At 47.6% G+C, this 13036-nt stretch overlaps 1 protein-coding gene across 2 annotated transcripts in view; it reads right to left on the bottom strand.

The window, feature by feature from the left end:
- LOC141059283 (uncharacterized) overlaps window positions 1–12666 on the bottom strand; it is a 51162-nt gene extending 38496 nt beyond the window's left edge. For both annotated transcript variants that reach the window (XM_073555596.1, XM_073555597.1), the window contains exon 1: window positions 12555–12666. In XM_073555596.1, the coding sequence (XP_073411697.1) occupies window positions 12555–12581 (27 nt within the window). In that variant the 5' untranslated portion in view covers window positions 12582–12666. The remainder of the gene's footprint in view (window positions 1–12554) is intronic.
- Window positions 12667–13036: the final 370 nt, after the last annotated feature.

The following is a 13036-nucleotide window of genomic DNA, read 5'->3' as shown; positions in this document are numbered from 1 at the left end:
TGTGGGGGCATCATATATACTGCATAAGGGACATAATGGGGGCATTACACTGTGTGGGGGCATCATATATACTGCACAAGGGGCATAATGGGGGCATTACACTGTGTGGGGGCATCATATATACTGCATAAGGGGCATAATGGGGGCATTACACTGTGTGGGGGGCATCATATATACTGCATAAGGGGCATAATGGGGGCATTACACTGTGTGGGGGCATCATATATACTGCATAAGGGGCATAATGGAGGCATTACACTGTGTGGGGGCATCATATATACTGCATAAGGGGCATAATGGGGGCATTATACTGTGTGGGAGCATCGTATATATACTGCATAAGGGACATAATGGGGGCATTACACTGTGTGGGGGCATCATATATACTGCATAAGGGGCATAATGGGGGCATTACACTGTGTGGGGGCATCATATATACTGCATAAGGGGCATAATGGGGGCATTACACTGTGTGGGGGGCATCATATATACTGCATAGGGACATAATGGAGGCATTACACTGTGTGGGGGGCATCATATATACTGCATAAGGGGCATAATGGGGGCATTACACTGTGTGCGGGCATCATATATACTGCATAAGGGGCATAATGGGGCATTACACTGTGTGGGGGCATCATATATACTGCATAAGGGGCATAATGGGGGCATTACACTGTGTGGGGGCATCATATATACTGCATAAGGGGCATAATGGGGGCATTACACTGTGTGCGGGCATCATATATACTGCATAAGGGGCATAATGGGGGAATTACACTGTGTGGGGCATCATATATACTGCAGAAGGGGCATAATGGGGGCATTACACTGTGTGGGGGCATCATATATACACTGCATAAGGGGCATAATGGGGGTATTACACTGTGTGGGGGCATCATATATACTGCATAAGGGGCATAATGGGGCATTACACTGTGTGGGGGCATCATATATACTGCATAAGGGGCATAATGGAGGCATTACACTGTGTGGGGGCATCATATATACTGTACAAGGGGCATAATGGGGCATTACACAGTGTGGGGGCATCATATATACTGCATAAGGGGCATAATGGGGGCATTACACTGTGTGGGGGCATCATATATACTGCATAAGGGGCATAATGGGTCATTACACTGTGTGGGGCCAAGAAACGGGCCCTTTAATATGAGAACAATCTGTTTCCTCCCTTCCTGTCTTCCATAGTTGGGTCGTATGTGTCTATTACAGGAAACAGAACAAAAACACAATGATTCTAAGGCCTCTTTCACACATCAGGTTTTCGCCGTCAGGCGCGATCCGGCGCTTTTGACAGAAACCGGATCCGGCGAAATGCAATGCCGGATCCGGTTTCCACCCCATTGACTTGCATTTGCGCCGGATCGCGCCGGATGGCCATGCGTTTCATCCGGTTTTCGCCGGATCCGGCAATGTGTCGCGATCCGGCGTCTGGAAAAAACGGCTACTGTAACGTTTTTTGTCTCCGGCGAAAAAGCCGGACACGCCGGATCCGGCGCGTCTGGCTTTTTCACACAATGAAAGCCTATGAGCGCCGCAATGCGCCTGATCCGGCGAAAGCCGGATCCAGTGGCCGGATCCGTTTTTTTTGGTCTGAGCATGCTCAGTAGCTCTGCCCACAAGACATATACAAAAGCAAGACAGTGGGACCCACAGCCACACCCAACATGCCACCCAAGAAAGCAAACAAGCGCAGCAGGAGAAGGCAGGAGACCACTGCAGCACCATCAGCACCACCACCACCCCAAATGGAGCAGCAAATGGAACATGCTGAGGAGGGGAGTCCAGCAGCAGATGAGAGACGGTAATTATCAAATCCCCCATTCCTCCAAACTAGGGCCATGGAATATCAAGATATTCATTGGCCCTTTGTTTCTCTTTATTCAACAGCCGCCAAAGAGATGCAGCAGCAGCAGCAGCAGAAATGGCATCACTGGCAGCAGCAACAGCAGCAGCAATACCCACAGCCATGGAGTCTGGCCATCAACAGGACAGCACATCTTCTTCTGGGAGCCCTCCCTCGCATCGTCAGCGTTTGACGGTAAGTTTTTTTTTAATCAGATCTTTTTTATTAAACATTCAGGAATCAATACAGAAAGAATATGACATCTTATATAGCTAGTAAAATTTACATTGAGAGCAAATATTATTTAAAGGGTAAAACTCTTCCTGTGTAAGAATAAATAAAAAGAAGAAATCTCAAAACACAGATATTTGCATAAAATTGAGCCTATAAACAACATGGCTCCACAAATAAACAAAAATCAAAATTATACATCAGTGCCTCATTTCAGCGGGAAAACCATCCCCGCCAGCCGCGCCACTCCGCATCATATTTCGCCCCCCCCGCCCCCCACGGATATCAGGTCCAATCCACCCCAGCTCCCTCCCACCGCGCCACTCAAAATCTACTTCGCCACAAAGGGCACTAGACTTTATTTTCACCCCCCAAGCATCCCCTCATCGCAAGCACAACAGCAACTGGTCCAACATCGCATCCCGTACCAGTGCGCCCGAGGGGAGACCCGGTGACTCCATCCATGGCTGCCAAATTTTGTAAAACTTTCTTAATGCATTTCTTTTTAAATAAGCCCCCCTTTCCAATCTGATGACATTATTTAGTTTATTTTTAAGCTCTGACAATGTTGGTGGCATAGGATCCAACCAATGATATGCAAGTATCTTTCTTGCCTGATACAGGATGCGTGCTATTCCCAGGGCCACTGCAGAGTCCGGGTCAACCCCCTCCTCCCACAAATTCAACAAACATAGACGAGGTGACGGTCGTATTGTGATATGGTATACTTGGGCTATGAGTCCCAGGGTCTGCCTCCAGAAATCCCCAATGTGCCCGCACTCCCACATAACATGCATCAAGTGGGCATCATCCTGCCCACACCTAACACATTGTGTATTGGGCCTAAGTCCCATTTTAAATAATAAGCTGGGTGTTTTATATACCCTGTGAATGAGATATATTTGCGAAAGCCGCTGGCACTCAGAAACCGCCATTTTAGGGACCTGTTCTAGAATATCGGACCACTGGTCCTCCGTCAGGGGGCCAACGTCCCGTTCCCACTTATTCTTAGCAGCAGTCAGTGGATATGTCTCCAGATGGGCAGGCAATAATCTTTTATATAATTCAGAGATAAGTCCCCTAGAAGACTCAGATGTAAGTAGCATATGTAGTGTTTGATTATGTGTCACTATCACCGGATTTGTCCTTCTCTGTTTTTCCAATGCATGTCTTAGCTGTAAGTACTGATAAAAGAAGACGTGCGGGAGGTGAAATTCTGTTCTCAATTGTTCAAAACTCTTAAGAGTATTATTTTGCAAAATTTGTGACACCAGATAAATCCCTTTATCTTCCCATCTTCCGAACCCCACCAGCTTTTTGATCTCTTGCAAATCCGGATTTCGCCACAATGGCCACAATTCCGTAGGCCCATTTATCTTCAAAAGAGACTTACCCCTATCCCACACCTTGAAAATCATAGCCAACGTGGGGTATCGTGCCCCATTTATCTGCCGTCTTCCCACCTCCAACCGGCACCCTGGATATTTCCATACCGATCCTTCCCTCACAATATCACCACCATTGTCACACGCCCCGTCTCTACCCCAACCCTTAAGATGTTGCATCTGGGAGGCTATAAAGTATATGAATGGGTTTGGCACCGCCAATCCTCCCTCCTCCTTCCCTCGCTGCAGTATCTCCAAGCGAATCCTAGCCTGTTTTTTCTTCCAAATTAATTCCCGGAATAATGTATTTATTTTTGCAAAAAAGTCCCTACAGATCCACACCGGAGAATTATGTATCAAATATAATAATTGTGGCATCATTACCATTTTGATTAAGTTAGATCTACCAATATTCGACAACGGCAGGCGACACCAAGTATGTACTTTTGCTCTAAATCGCTGCAACAGGGGCTCCAGATTCAGAGCCCGAAAATCCTTCGGGGCAGGACTAACAATTATACCCAGATACCTAAACCTCTGAACTACAGGGACCGGTATCTGCAAATCTGAGAAATCCGCCGGGAGAGGGTCTATCGGCATTAAAGCTGATTTGGACCAATTAATCCGAAGACCAGACCTCAGCCCAAATTCTCGAATGACCTCCATTGCCGGCAAAATCGAGGAATGTACCTTATCTAAATATAGAAGTAAATCATCCGCGTACAATGATATCCTCAACTCCACAGTTCCACATCTGAATCCCATTATTTCTCTGGACTTCCGAATTGCAACTGCCAATGGCTCCACCGCAGTAGCAAATAGCAAGGGCGAGAGCGGGCACCCCTGTCTAGTACCTCTCCCAAGAGGAAAAGACTCAGAGACCCTGCCATTAGCCCCAACCTTCGCCACCGGCGAGCCATACAACAGCCTCACCCAATTTATAAATCTGTGTCCAAAGCCCATTTTCCGAAGTACCGCCCACAAAAAACCCCACTCCAAACTATCGAACGCCTTAGCGGCGTCTAAGGACAAAATTGCTCTTCCCCCCAACTCCCCAGAACTATGTTGAATCCCCAAGTATAGTTTCCTAAGGTTCATAGATGTGGCTCTGCCTGGGATAAATCCCGTCTGATCCTTCTGTATAACAGATGAGATAACTCGGGACATCCTATTGGCGAGTACCTTGGCCAATAATTTAACATCTGTTGATAATAGGGAAATCGGGCGATATGAATCCGGAACCTCTGGATCCTTTCCGGGCTTTAATATTAAAACTATCAAAGCTTCCCTCATAGATGGCGGGAGGACCCTCTGCCTTTCAGCCTCTTCAAATACCTTAAGTAGCTTAGGTAGCAGTAAGGGTGCATAGGTTTTGTAAAACTCGCCAGGCAGGCCATCCATTCCTGGAGCCTTTTCATTTTGCATCTGACCAAGCGCCTCCTCCAACAGGATGTCCCGATCCAATGAATCCCTATCGCTATCAGCCAATGCAGGGAGAGAGAGCGCATCCAGGTACTGCTCAATCTCAGTCTCCGTGAGACTGCAATCTGATGTGTATAGTCGCATATAATACCTCCTTATCTCACTCACTATGTCCGCACTGTCTGTCACAGGACCACCCGAGTCCGTTTTTAGCCTATTGATATATGAAGATCCGTCCTGTGCTCTAATGACCGTGGCCAATAAATGTCCTACTCCCTCCCCCTCTATAAAATATTTTTGTTTGAGGAAATAACGTTTATTTGCTGCCGCCGACATGAGGTTTTCCCTGAGCGACCCCTGTGCCTTCTCCAAAGCTTTTTTAGTTTCCTCTGTCGGGTTGAGTATCACCGCAGCCTCCGCAACAGACACCTCCTGGATCAGACTCTGGGTGTAGCGTCTATTTTGGCTTTTCCGTGTGCATATTTCTCTAATATATAAGCCCCTGACATAGGCTTTCATGGAATCCCAGACTATGTGTGATGAAGCAGAGTACTCATTAAGTTGAAAATATTCTAGAATGGCATCATGCAAAGATCCCCCTATAAGCTGGATCCAGAAGGGATTAAGCTTCCAGATAGGTCTAGATAGGGTGAGGGGGTGTCCCCATGAAAGTGTGACATGTAGCGGCGAGTGATCAGATACACTTCTAGGCAGGTAGGCCACCCCTCGTACATATGGGGTCATGAGTGTATTCCCAATGGCCAGGTCTATCCGTGACATAGCGTGGTGGGAGCTAGAGTAGCAGGAAAACTGTCTGGCTGTGGGGTTTCGGACACGCCAAAGATCTACCATACCCAGCTCCACTAACGTTCTAGCAAATGAGGTTGAGGCTGCATCCTCTGATATGTTTCCCGAATGCAACTTATCCAAATAGGGATGCAAATATGTATTAAAATCTCCTATTAGAAGAGTCGGCGCAGGGGGAAAGGAACCCAAAATAGACAAGATTCTTTTTACTGGTTCGACTGAATAGGGCGGGGGGATGTATATGGCAACCAAAATAAATTGTATACCGTATAACGTGCAAAGCAAACATACAAATCTGCCCCCAGGGTCAACCACTGATTTAGTACATGAGAAGGGGATGGACCTGTGCACCAGCACACTGACACCCCGCGCATGGGTCGAGTACGTGGAATGATATTCATGTGAAACCCATCCCTTTCTTAGCCAATGAATATTATCTTTCACCATGTGGGTCTCAGACATACACAGGATAGCCGGGAGAAATTTCTGCATATTAGTAAATATAGCACATCTCTTATTTGCATCCCCGAGCCCCCTAACATTCCACGCTACAATATTAAGTGATATCGCCATAAGAGCAGACTAAAAAATGAGAAATCGGAACATACTCCACTCCCGAGGGAGAGAGGCAATCTCCACCATCCCTCAGTACAATGAATTGGGCGACACGGCTGACGCACATCACATCCCACAGAACAATTAGGGAATACAACAACAAACGAAAAAAACAAAGGAGGGAGAGGGAGCACTGCACACCAGTGCACAGCGCCCCTACCCCCAAACACAAGTGTAACTTGCACATTTCTCTCAAATAGAGAGAATCAGGGCTAGAAAACTCACCCAGAGTCAACGCAGGGAGAAGGGTCCACAGCTTGTCACTGTAACGAGTGTCCACAGCAATCCGGTCAGCTCCCGCCCTGAATCCGAAATGGAATGAACAGTAGTAATTATACCAGCATAGCGTCCTAGACAAAAAGGAGTAACAACACCTGGTGGCGAAAAAAGGGAGAACTTCAAGTATTCTTCCTCCTCATGGACCTCTCATTAATATCCAGCCAGGACAGCGCCATTCCCGCCATATCAAAAAAGTGCGTTTCTCCATTCACATCAATCCGCAGTCTAGCAGGGTACATCATGGAATATGTCACCTGTAAGTCACGTAGGCGTTTTTTAATCTCAATAAATTGCGCCCTTTTACGCTGCACCTCCAGGGAAAAATCAGGGAAAATGGAGACTTTCCTCCCATTAATAGCAAGTTCCTTAATGTCTCTGGATCTGCGCAGGATAGCATCTCTATCTTTAAAGTGTAGGAGCTTAAGCAAGATGGGACGCGGGGGTGCTCCCGGCGGGGGGGCACGCGTAGGGACCCTGTGTGCTCTCTCAATAGTAAAGAATGGGGACAAAACATCTTTACCAAAGGTGTCCATTAGCCATTTTTCAAAAAAGCCAAGTGAGTCAGTCCCCTCCGTCCTCTCCGGAACCCCCACCAGTCGCAGATTACTTCTACGGGAGCGGTTCTCTAAATCATCCACCTTGTTCAGCAGTATTGTAATATTTTGCGTGGCTTTTCCCAGCTCCCGTGTTATTGGTGGCAATTTATCCTCCGTCGCACCAACACGCTCCTCCAGTTCCCCCACCCTGGCAGTCACCCCTCGCAGCTCTTGTTTAATACAGGCCATGTCCTTGGTGACAATCTCCATTTGATTACTTAGAGTGGCCAGTGTGGTATTGCAGGAGTTAATTGCTGCGAGGATTTCTCCCAGTGTGGGCTCAGCAGTCACAGACTCCGGCTGCTCCCCATCCCCCACTCCTTCCTCCTCCAGCACAGGCCCCTGTGTCTGCACGTGTTGGGCTGAAGGGGGGCCCAGTTTACTCACTGTTCCCTCCCTGGAGAGATGATCGTCCAGCTCCACGCTGCATCCAGCGTCTGCCTCAGTCTGTGCACTGGGCGATCGAGCAGCAGCAGGAGGCACCCTTGCATATCGTTCCAGCCTGCCAGCAGCTCCCATCGCTCCACTACCAGCCGACTTGTTGTTTGCTGGTGCCATCCTGGATGTAGCAGAGGCGCGCCCCGGCGTCTCCTTATCTTTTTTACTGCTGCGGTTCGACATGGCCCAAGGATCCTCCGCTGTCTAAACGCCCAGGGAGATATTGCAGCCCTCCAGGTCAGTGGGACTCGTCAGCAGTGCCGGTAATCAGGATTTATTGTCGGATCCGGGCAGGAGCTCTCTCACTCCACGTCCTCCCTACATGAGGTTCCGTTAAAGTGACTTTTAAAGCCACCGACTTGATTAGATCGGTTCTCTGCAGCTTTCTTGCTTCCTTTCATCCATGACGGTAAGTTTTTATTTCCAAAATCCATCATCTCTGTAATATATGTCTATTCATTGCCTTTTATTTCAAAACAGGAATCACAAGATGAAGAGGAGCTCCCAGAAGAAGAAGGAAGGGGTGGACAGACACCTGGAGTGGGCTCACAATTGGTAAGTTTTTTGCATCAAACGCAGAAACACAACATCACACTACACACAACACATAGAAAACAATGTTCTGCAGACCACACACAGCAAACAAATGCCTACATCCAAAGACATAACATTTTTTGTTTTCTTCTCTAGTCTTCCCAATCTGGTGCTCGGCCAAGAGGTCCTCGCAGTGCCTCCCAGGGTCGTCGGCGACAGCAACGCGGCGGTCACCAGCGTGTAAGTATAAATATTTTTGCTTTGTTTTTTTGCACTTTTTATTTCATTTCTTTTGTGGAGGCTAATTATGTTATTTTTGTCTTTTTCTTTAACAGCCTTCACAGCGTGCTCCCGACTCTGACGTTGAGGATGGAGGGATTGATGTGGACCACCTCATCGATCTCGTCAGAGAAAGGGAGCCGCTCTGGAATATGGCTGACCGCCGCCACGCTGACCTTATCGTTACCCGACGACTCTGGGAGGAAATCTGTTCACTCCTTGTGGGCCGCTGGGAGGACCTCGATGTTCGGGCCCAGATTAAAGAGCGTAAGTATATACAGTACCGGTTGCTTGATGTAAACCAGTGTTTCCCGAACTCCAGTCCTCGTGGTCCCCACGGATCATGTGTTCAGAATTTCTATTTACTATGGAAATCCTGAAAACATGACCCCTGGGGACCATGAGGACTGGAGTTTGGGAAACACTGATGTTGTATACTAACCACTCCTTTCTCGTTTCAGGGAACAGAATTGTGAATCGGTGGCGGTCTGTGAGGGATCGTTTCAAGAAGGAGTTCAATAAAGAGATGCGGGCCCCGAGTGGATCTGGAGGACGCAGGAGCAAGTACAAGTACGCACAAGCCCTGTCGTTCCTCCGGGAGACAATGCTCACCAGAAGGTAAATATTACACACCACATGTGACAAAAAAATGTTTAGATGTAACTTTTTTTTTTTCAGCCAGGGCCATACCATGTCACTATTTTAATTGTTTTTTTTTCTCTTTATTCCACAGCACGGTGAGCAGCACTCGGGAGCCTGCACGATTGGACCCTTCTGAGGCGATCCCTGAGGAGACCGGCACCGAGGGACACTTCGACCGCCCCGGTACGTCTGCACCTTCCCAGCCTTCTCACACATTCGACCCATCTGTCCCATCCACCAGCACAGGAGCATCGTGGCCGCCTACATTACATGAAGCTGCTGGTGAGATCGCTTTCCCTTTACCCCACCCTTCTGCCCCTGCCACCTCTAGTACACCTGCGGGTACTGGGCGACAGCGGCAGAGGGGTCAGGAAAAGAGTTATGCGCAAGAGTTCTTGCATCTGAATGCATCTTTCCAGAACTGTCTAAAAGTCTTGTCAGAGCAAATCTCTGCAGGCTTTCAGCAGATCAACTCCAGCATTCTGGAGGTGAAGACACTTCTGCAAACCATGCATTCAGAAGCAAGATCTTCGCCAAACCACACCTTTTTCAGGTCTGTTGTGGAGCGCATGGCAACACTATCTCCAACCCAGCAGATGCATGTAATGCATTCGTGCCACGGTGCTCTACAGCAGGTTACCTCCCAACCTCCACCTCCCACCACTGTAGTTCCTCCACCTGCACCCCCTCCACCCACTTTCCATCCTCCCCCTCCTATTACATCTGCACCCCCTCCAGCCACTTTCCATCCTCCCCCTCCTATTACATCTGCACCCCCTCCAGCCACTTTCCATCCTCCCCCTCCTATTACATACCAGCAACCTCCCCAGTACCAGACATCTCCCCACTTCCAGCAACCTGCCCCGTACCAAACTCCTTCCCCGTACCAAACTCCTTCCCCATACAACTTTCCATCAACATCATCTGCTCCTACAGTCCCTGCCCAACCCTCCACTCCACCGCCCACCACCTCTTCTGCCTCCCACATGTCCACCCATTCTGTAGCTTTTTCCACACCTTCACCTCTAACTGTTCCTTCCCCACCACGATCCCAGTCCTCTCGCCACACACCCAGTGTCGAAGTGTCCCGCAGCCCCTCCAGCAGTATTTCCACCCCTCACTACACAGATTTGTAATGTGTGTTTTTTAATAAAAATGCCCATTGGGTTTAAAACCTTTATTAAAAAAGTTTTTTGCACTTTAAAAACATTTTACAAAAAAAAAAAAATTTTTAAATAAAAGTTAAATTATCGTTTCACAATGGTTGTCTGTCATTTCTTTCTGCGGCGAACTATGTTTAAAAAAAAGGTTAAATACAGGGTATTTCAAAGGTAAAAAGGTATTCAAAACCAGGTATATAACTGTGGGTAAATTTTAGCTTTTTGCCACAGTTGTGTTCCTGGTTGTGTTTGAAGCAAAGTATTTCACCTAAAAAGTTGTGTTTATTGTTGGTGATTTCCTAACAATGTACACAACTTTTGTTAAAAGGTGAAATACTTTGCATAAAACACAACCAGGTACACACCTGTGGCCTAAAGGTAAAAATAGTAAGACCATGACAAGATAGCCATCTTTGGTTGGCAAAGGTATATACTGTTGGTCCAGAAGGTACACAAGTTTGGTTAGGGCACAAATCTTTCACACTCTGTCATCCTGCCAGTGTACTCTGCCTTGAGGTGACATAAAGTATAGTGCAAAATTGTCCCTCATTACTGAAACCGTCACAGAACTTCTAGTGGTAATGTCATGGTAATCTTGCAAGGTGGTTTCTTCAGAGGTGTCCTCAATGGAAATGGGTTCCTTGCAGATAACAAAATTGTGGAGTACCACGCAAGCTTTGATCACCTCGTCCACAGTTTCTGTCTTGAGGTTGATCGCAGTCAATAGGACCCGCCATTTGGCTGTCAGAATACCAAAGGTACATTCAACCATTCTTCTTGCTCTTGTGAGGCGGTAATTAAAAATGCGTTTTGGTCTTGTCAATCCTCTGCTAGCGTACAGTTACAAAAGGTGTTCTGACAGCTGGAAGGCTTCATCCCCTACACAGACAAATGGCATAGGTGGACCAGATGTTTGCGGCAGCGGTCTAGGTGGTGGGAACTGGAAGGTGTTTCCATACAGTTTACGCCCCATGGCAGACAGTTTGAAAACTTGAGAGTCATTGGAGCGGCCATAGGCCCCAATATCAACCGCAATAAATTTGTATTCCGCGTCAGCGATGGCCATGAGGACAATTGAAAAATATTTCTTGTAATTGAAATATTCCGATCCCGATCCAGCTGGCTTTACAATGCGGATATGTTTCCCGTCCACAGCGCCCAAGCAGTTGGGAAACTGACATATCTGTTGAAACTTGTCAGCAATTTCAATCCACCTCTCTGTTGTTGGCTCTGGTAAAAACTCTTCAGCTAAGGAGTCCCACAGTGCACGGCATGTGTACTTCACAATTCCAGATATGGTGGAAATCCCGAGTCTGTACTGGAAATGCAGTGACGAAAGGGATTCTCCAGTTGCAAGAAATCTGTGGGGAATTAAAAAACAATAAATTAGTTTTAAATCACAGCATTACATACCAAAACTGAGCTATAACACTTGGAGATACAAACTACCACCAACAAGATTGCAGTGAAAGTGTGCTCTGATGCGAGCACATACAATAAATGTGGCTTACCTTAAAGTCACCATCAGACGCTCTGTGGGTGAAACAGAGAAGCGGCAATAGGTGTCCGCTTTTCTTATGAGGTGTGCAATGCGCTCCACCAAGTAATCAAAATTCTCCATTTTCATCCGAACATATCCAAAAAATTTATCCGGGTTTCGTCGAAGGTCCATGCAGAGTGTAGAATAGACCCCACGCGTCATTCTCTTGGCTGTGATGGGGTGGATCCACAAACGTCGTCTACGATGCCTGATGCGCTGCTGTCTCGCTCTCTCCTTCTCCAGAACAATCACCCTCAAACGATTTGCCTCCGCTGTAAAATCCGCCAAATTCTTCAAAATATTTCCAATGACAACATCCATCTTCGCCAGTAACTTGCTCTTCTCTCCAACCTGCACTTTCTCCTCTACAACCTGTCAAAGAAGGGCTGTAGGAACATGCTATATATAGTTTTCCAGTAGCCAATCCCGTTCGGAAGGCCACAAGGGTCAATTTTAAAAACCGGATCCGGCGTAATCCGTCGAAAAACGGATAGAAAAACGGATGAACCGGATGAGACGGATCCGGTTTTGTCTGTCAAGAACAAGACGGATCCGGCAGAAAACCGGATCCGTCACATCCGGTTTTACGAAACATTTGCCGGATCCGGCATTCCGGCACGACGCTGGATCGCGCCTGACGCCGAAAACCTGATGTGTGAAAGTAGCCTTATAAAGTGGCAACAAAAACCCAAAAGAGTCTCCGTGCTGAAGGGGTTAATGCCCCCCTCCTCCTCCTAATGGGGAATCTCCACTTACCTCCACCCGCAGAGCCGCAATCCACATAGAGAATAATGGAGCCTCCAGCACCGACCTCCACCCGCAGAGCCGCACTCCACATATATGGCTGCTCTGTGCGCACAGGACCTGTGATGAGGTCACAGGAGGGGAGGAGTCAGGGGTCACATGATCAGGGGCCTCAGTGTATGGGTGTGGTGAGGACCTGGTGGTGTTACAGTCCCTGTGACTCGCGGTTCAGCAGTTTCCTCCGATGATCTGTGCGGAGACACCATGGACATAGAACCTGATGTAAAATGAGGGCATTGTATGAGGTAGCAAACCATTTGGAGGAAGAGCTCATCGGAGGATCCTCCTGAACGTGGTGGATTTATTCCCAACAGACCAGATCGCCTTTGGGAATTAGCATTACACAGGACGTTATTTATCACTAGCTGAAGAGCCCGACGCTGCCCGGGCATAGTAACTAACTACGGTTAGCAAGAACAAATTATAATGATTAT

The sequence above is a fragment of the Dendrobates tinctorius genome, unplaced genomic scaffold (assembly GCF_039654945.1).
Source record: "Dendrobates tinctorius isolate UK_male_01 unplaced genomic scaffold, ASM3965494v1 ptg000226l, whole genome shotgun sequence".
NCBI lineage: Eukaryota > Metazoa > Chordata > Amphibia > Anura > Dendrobatidae > Dendrobates > Dendrobates tinctorius.
Note: the sequence above shows the minus strand (reverse complement) of the source record. Positions and strands in the feature narration are given on the sequence as shown.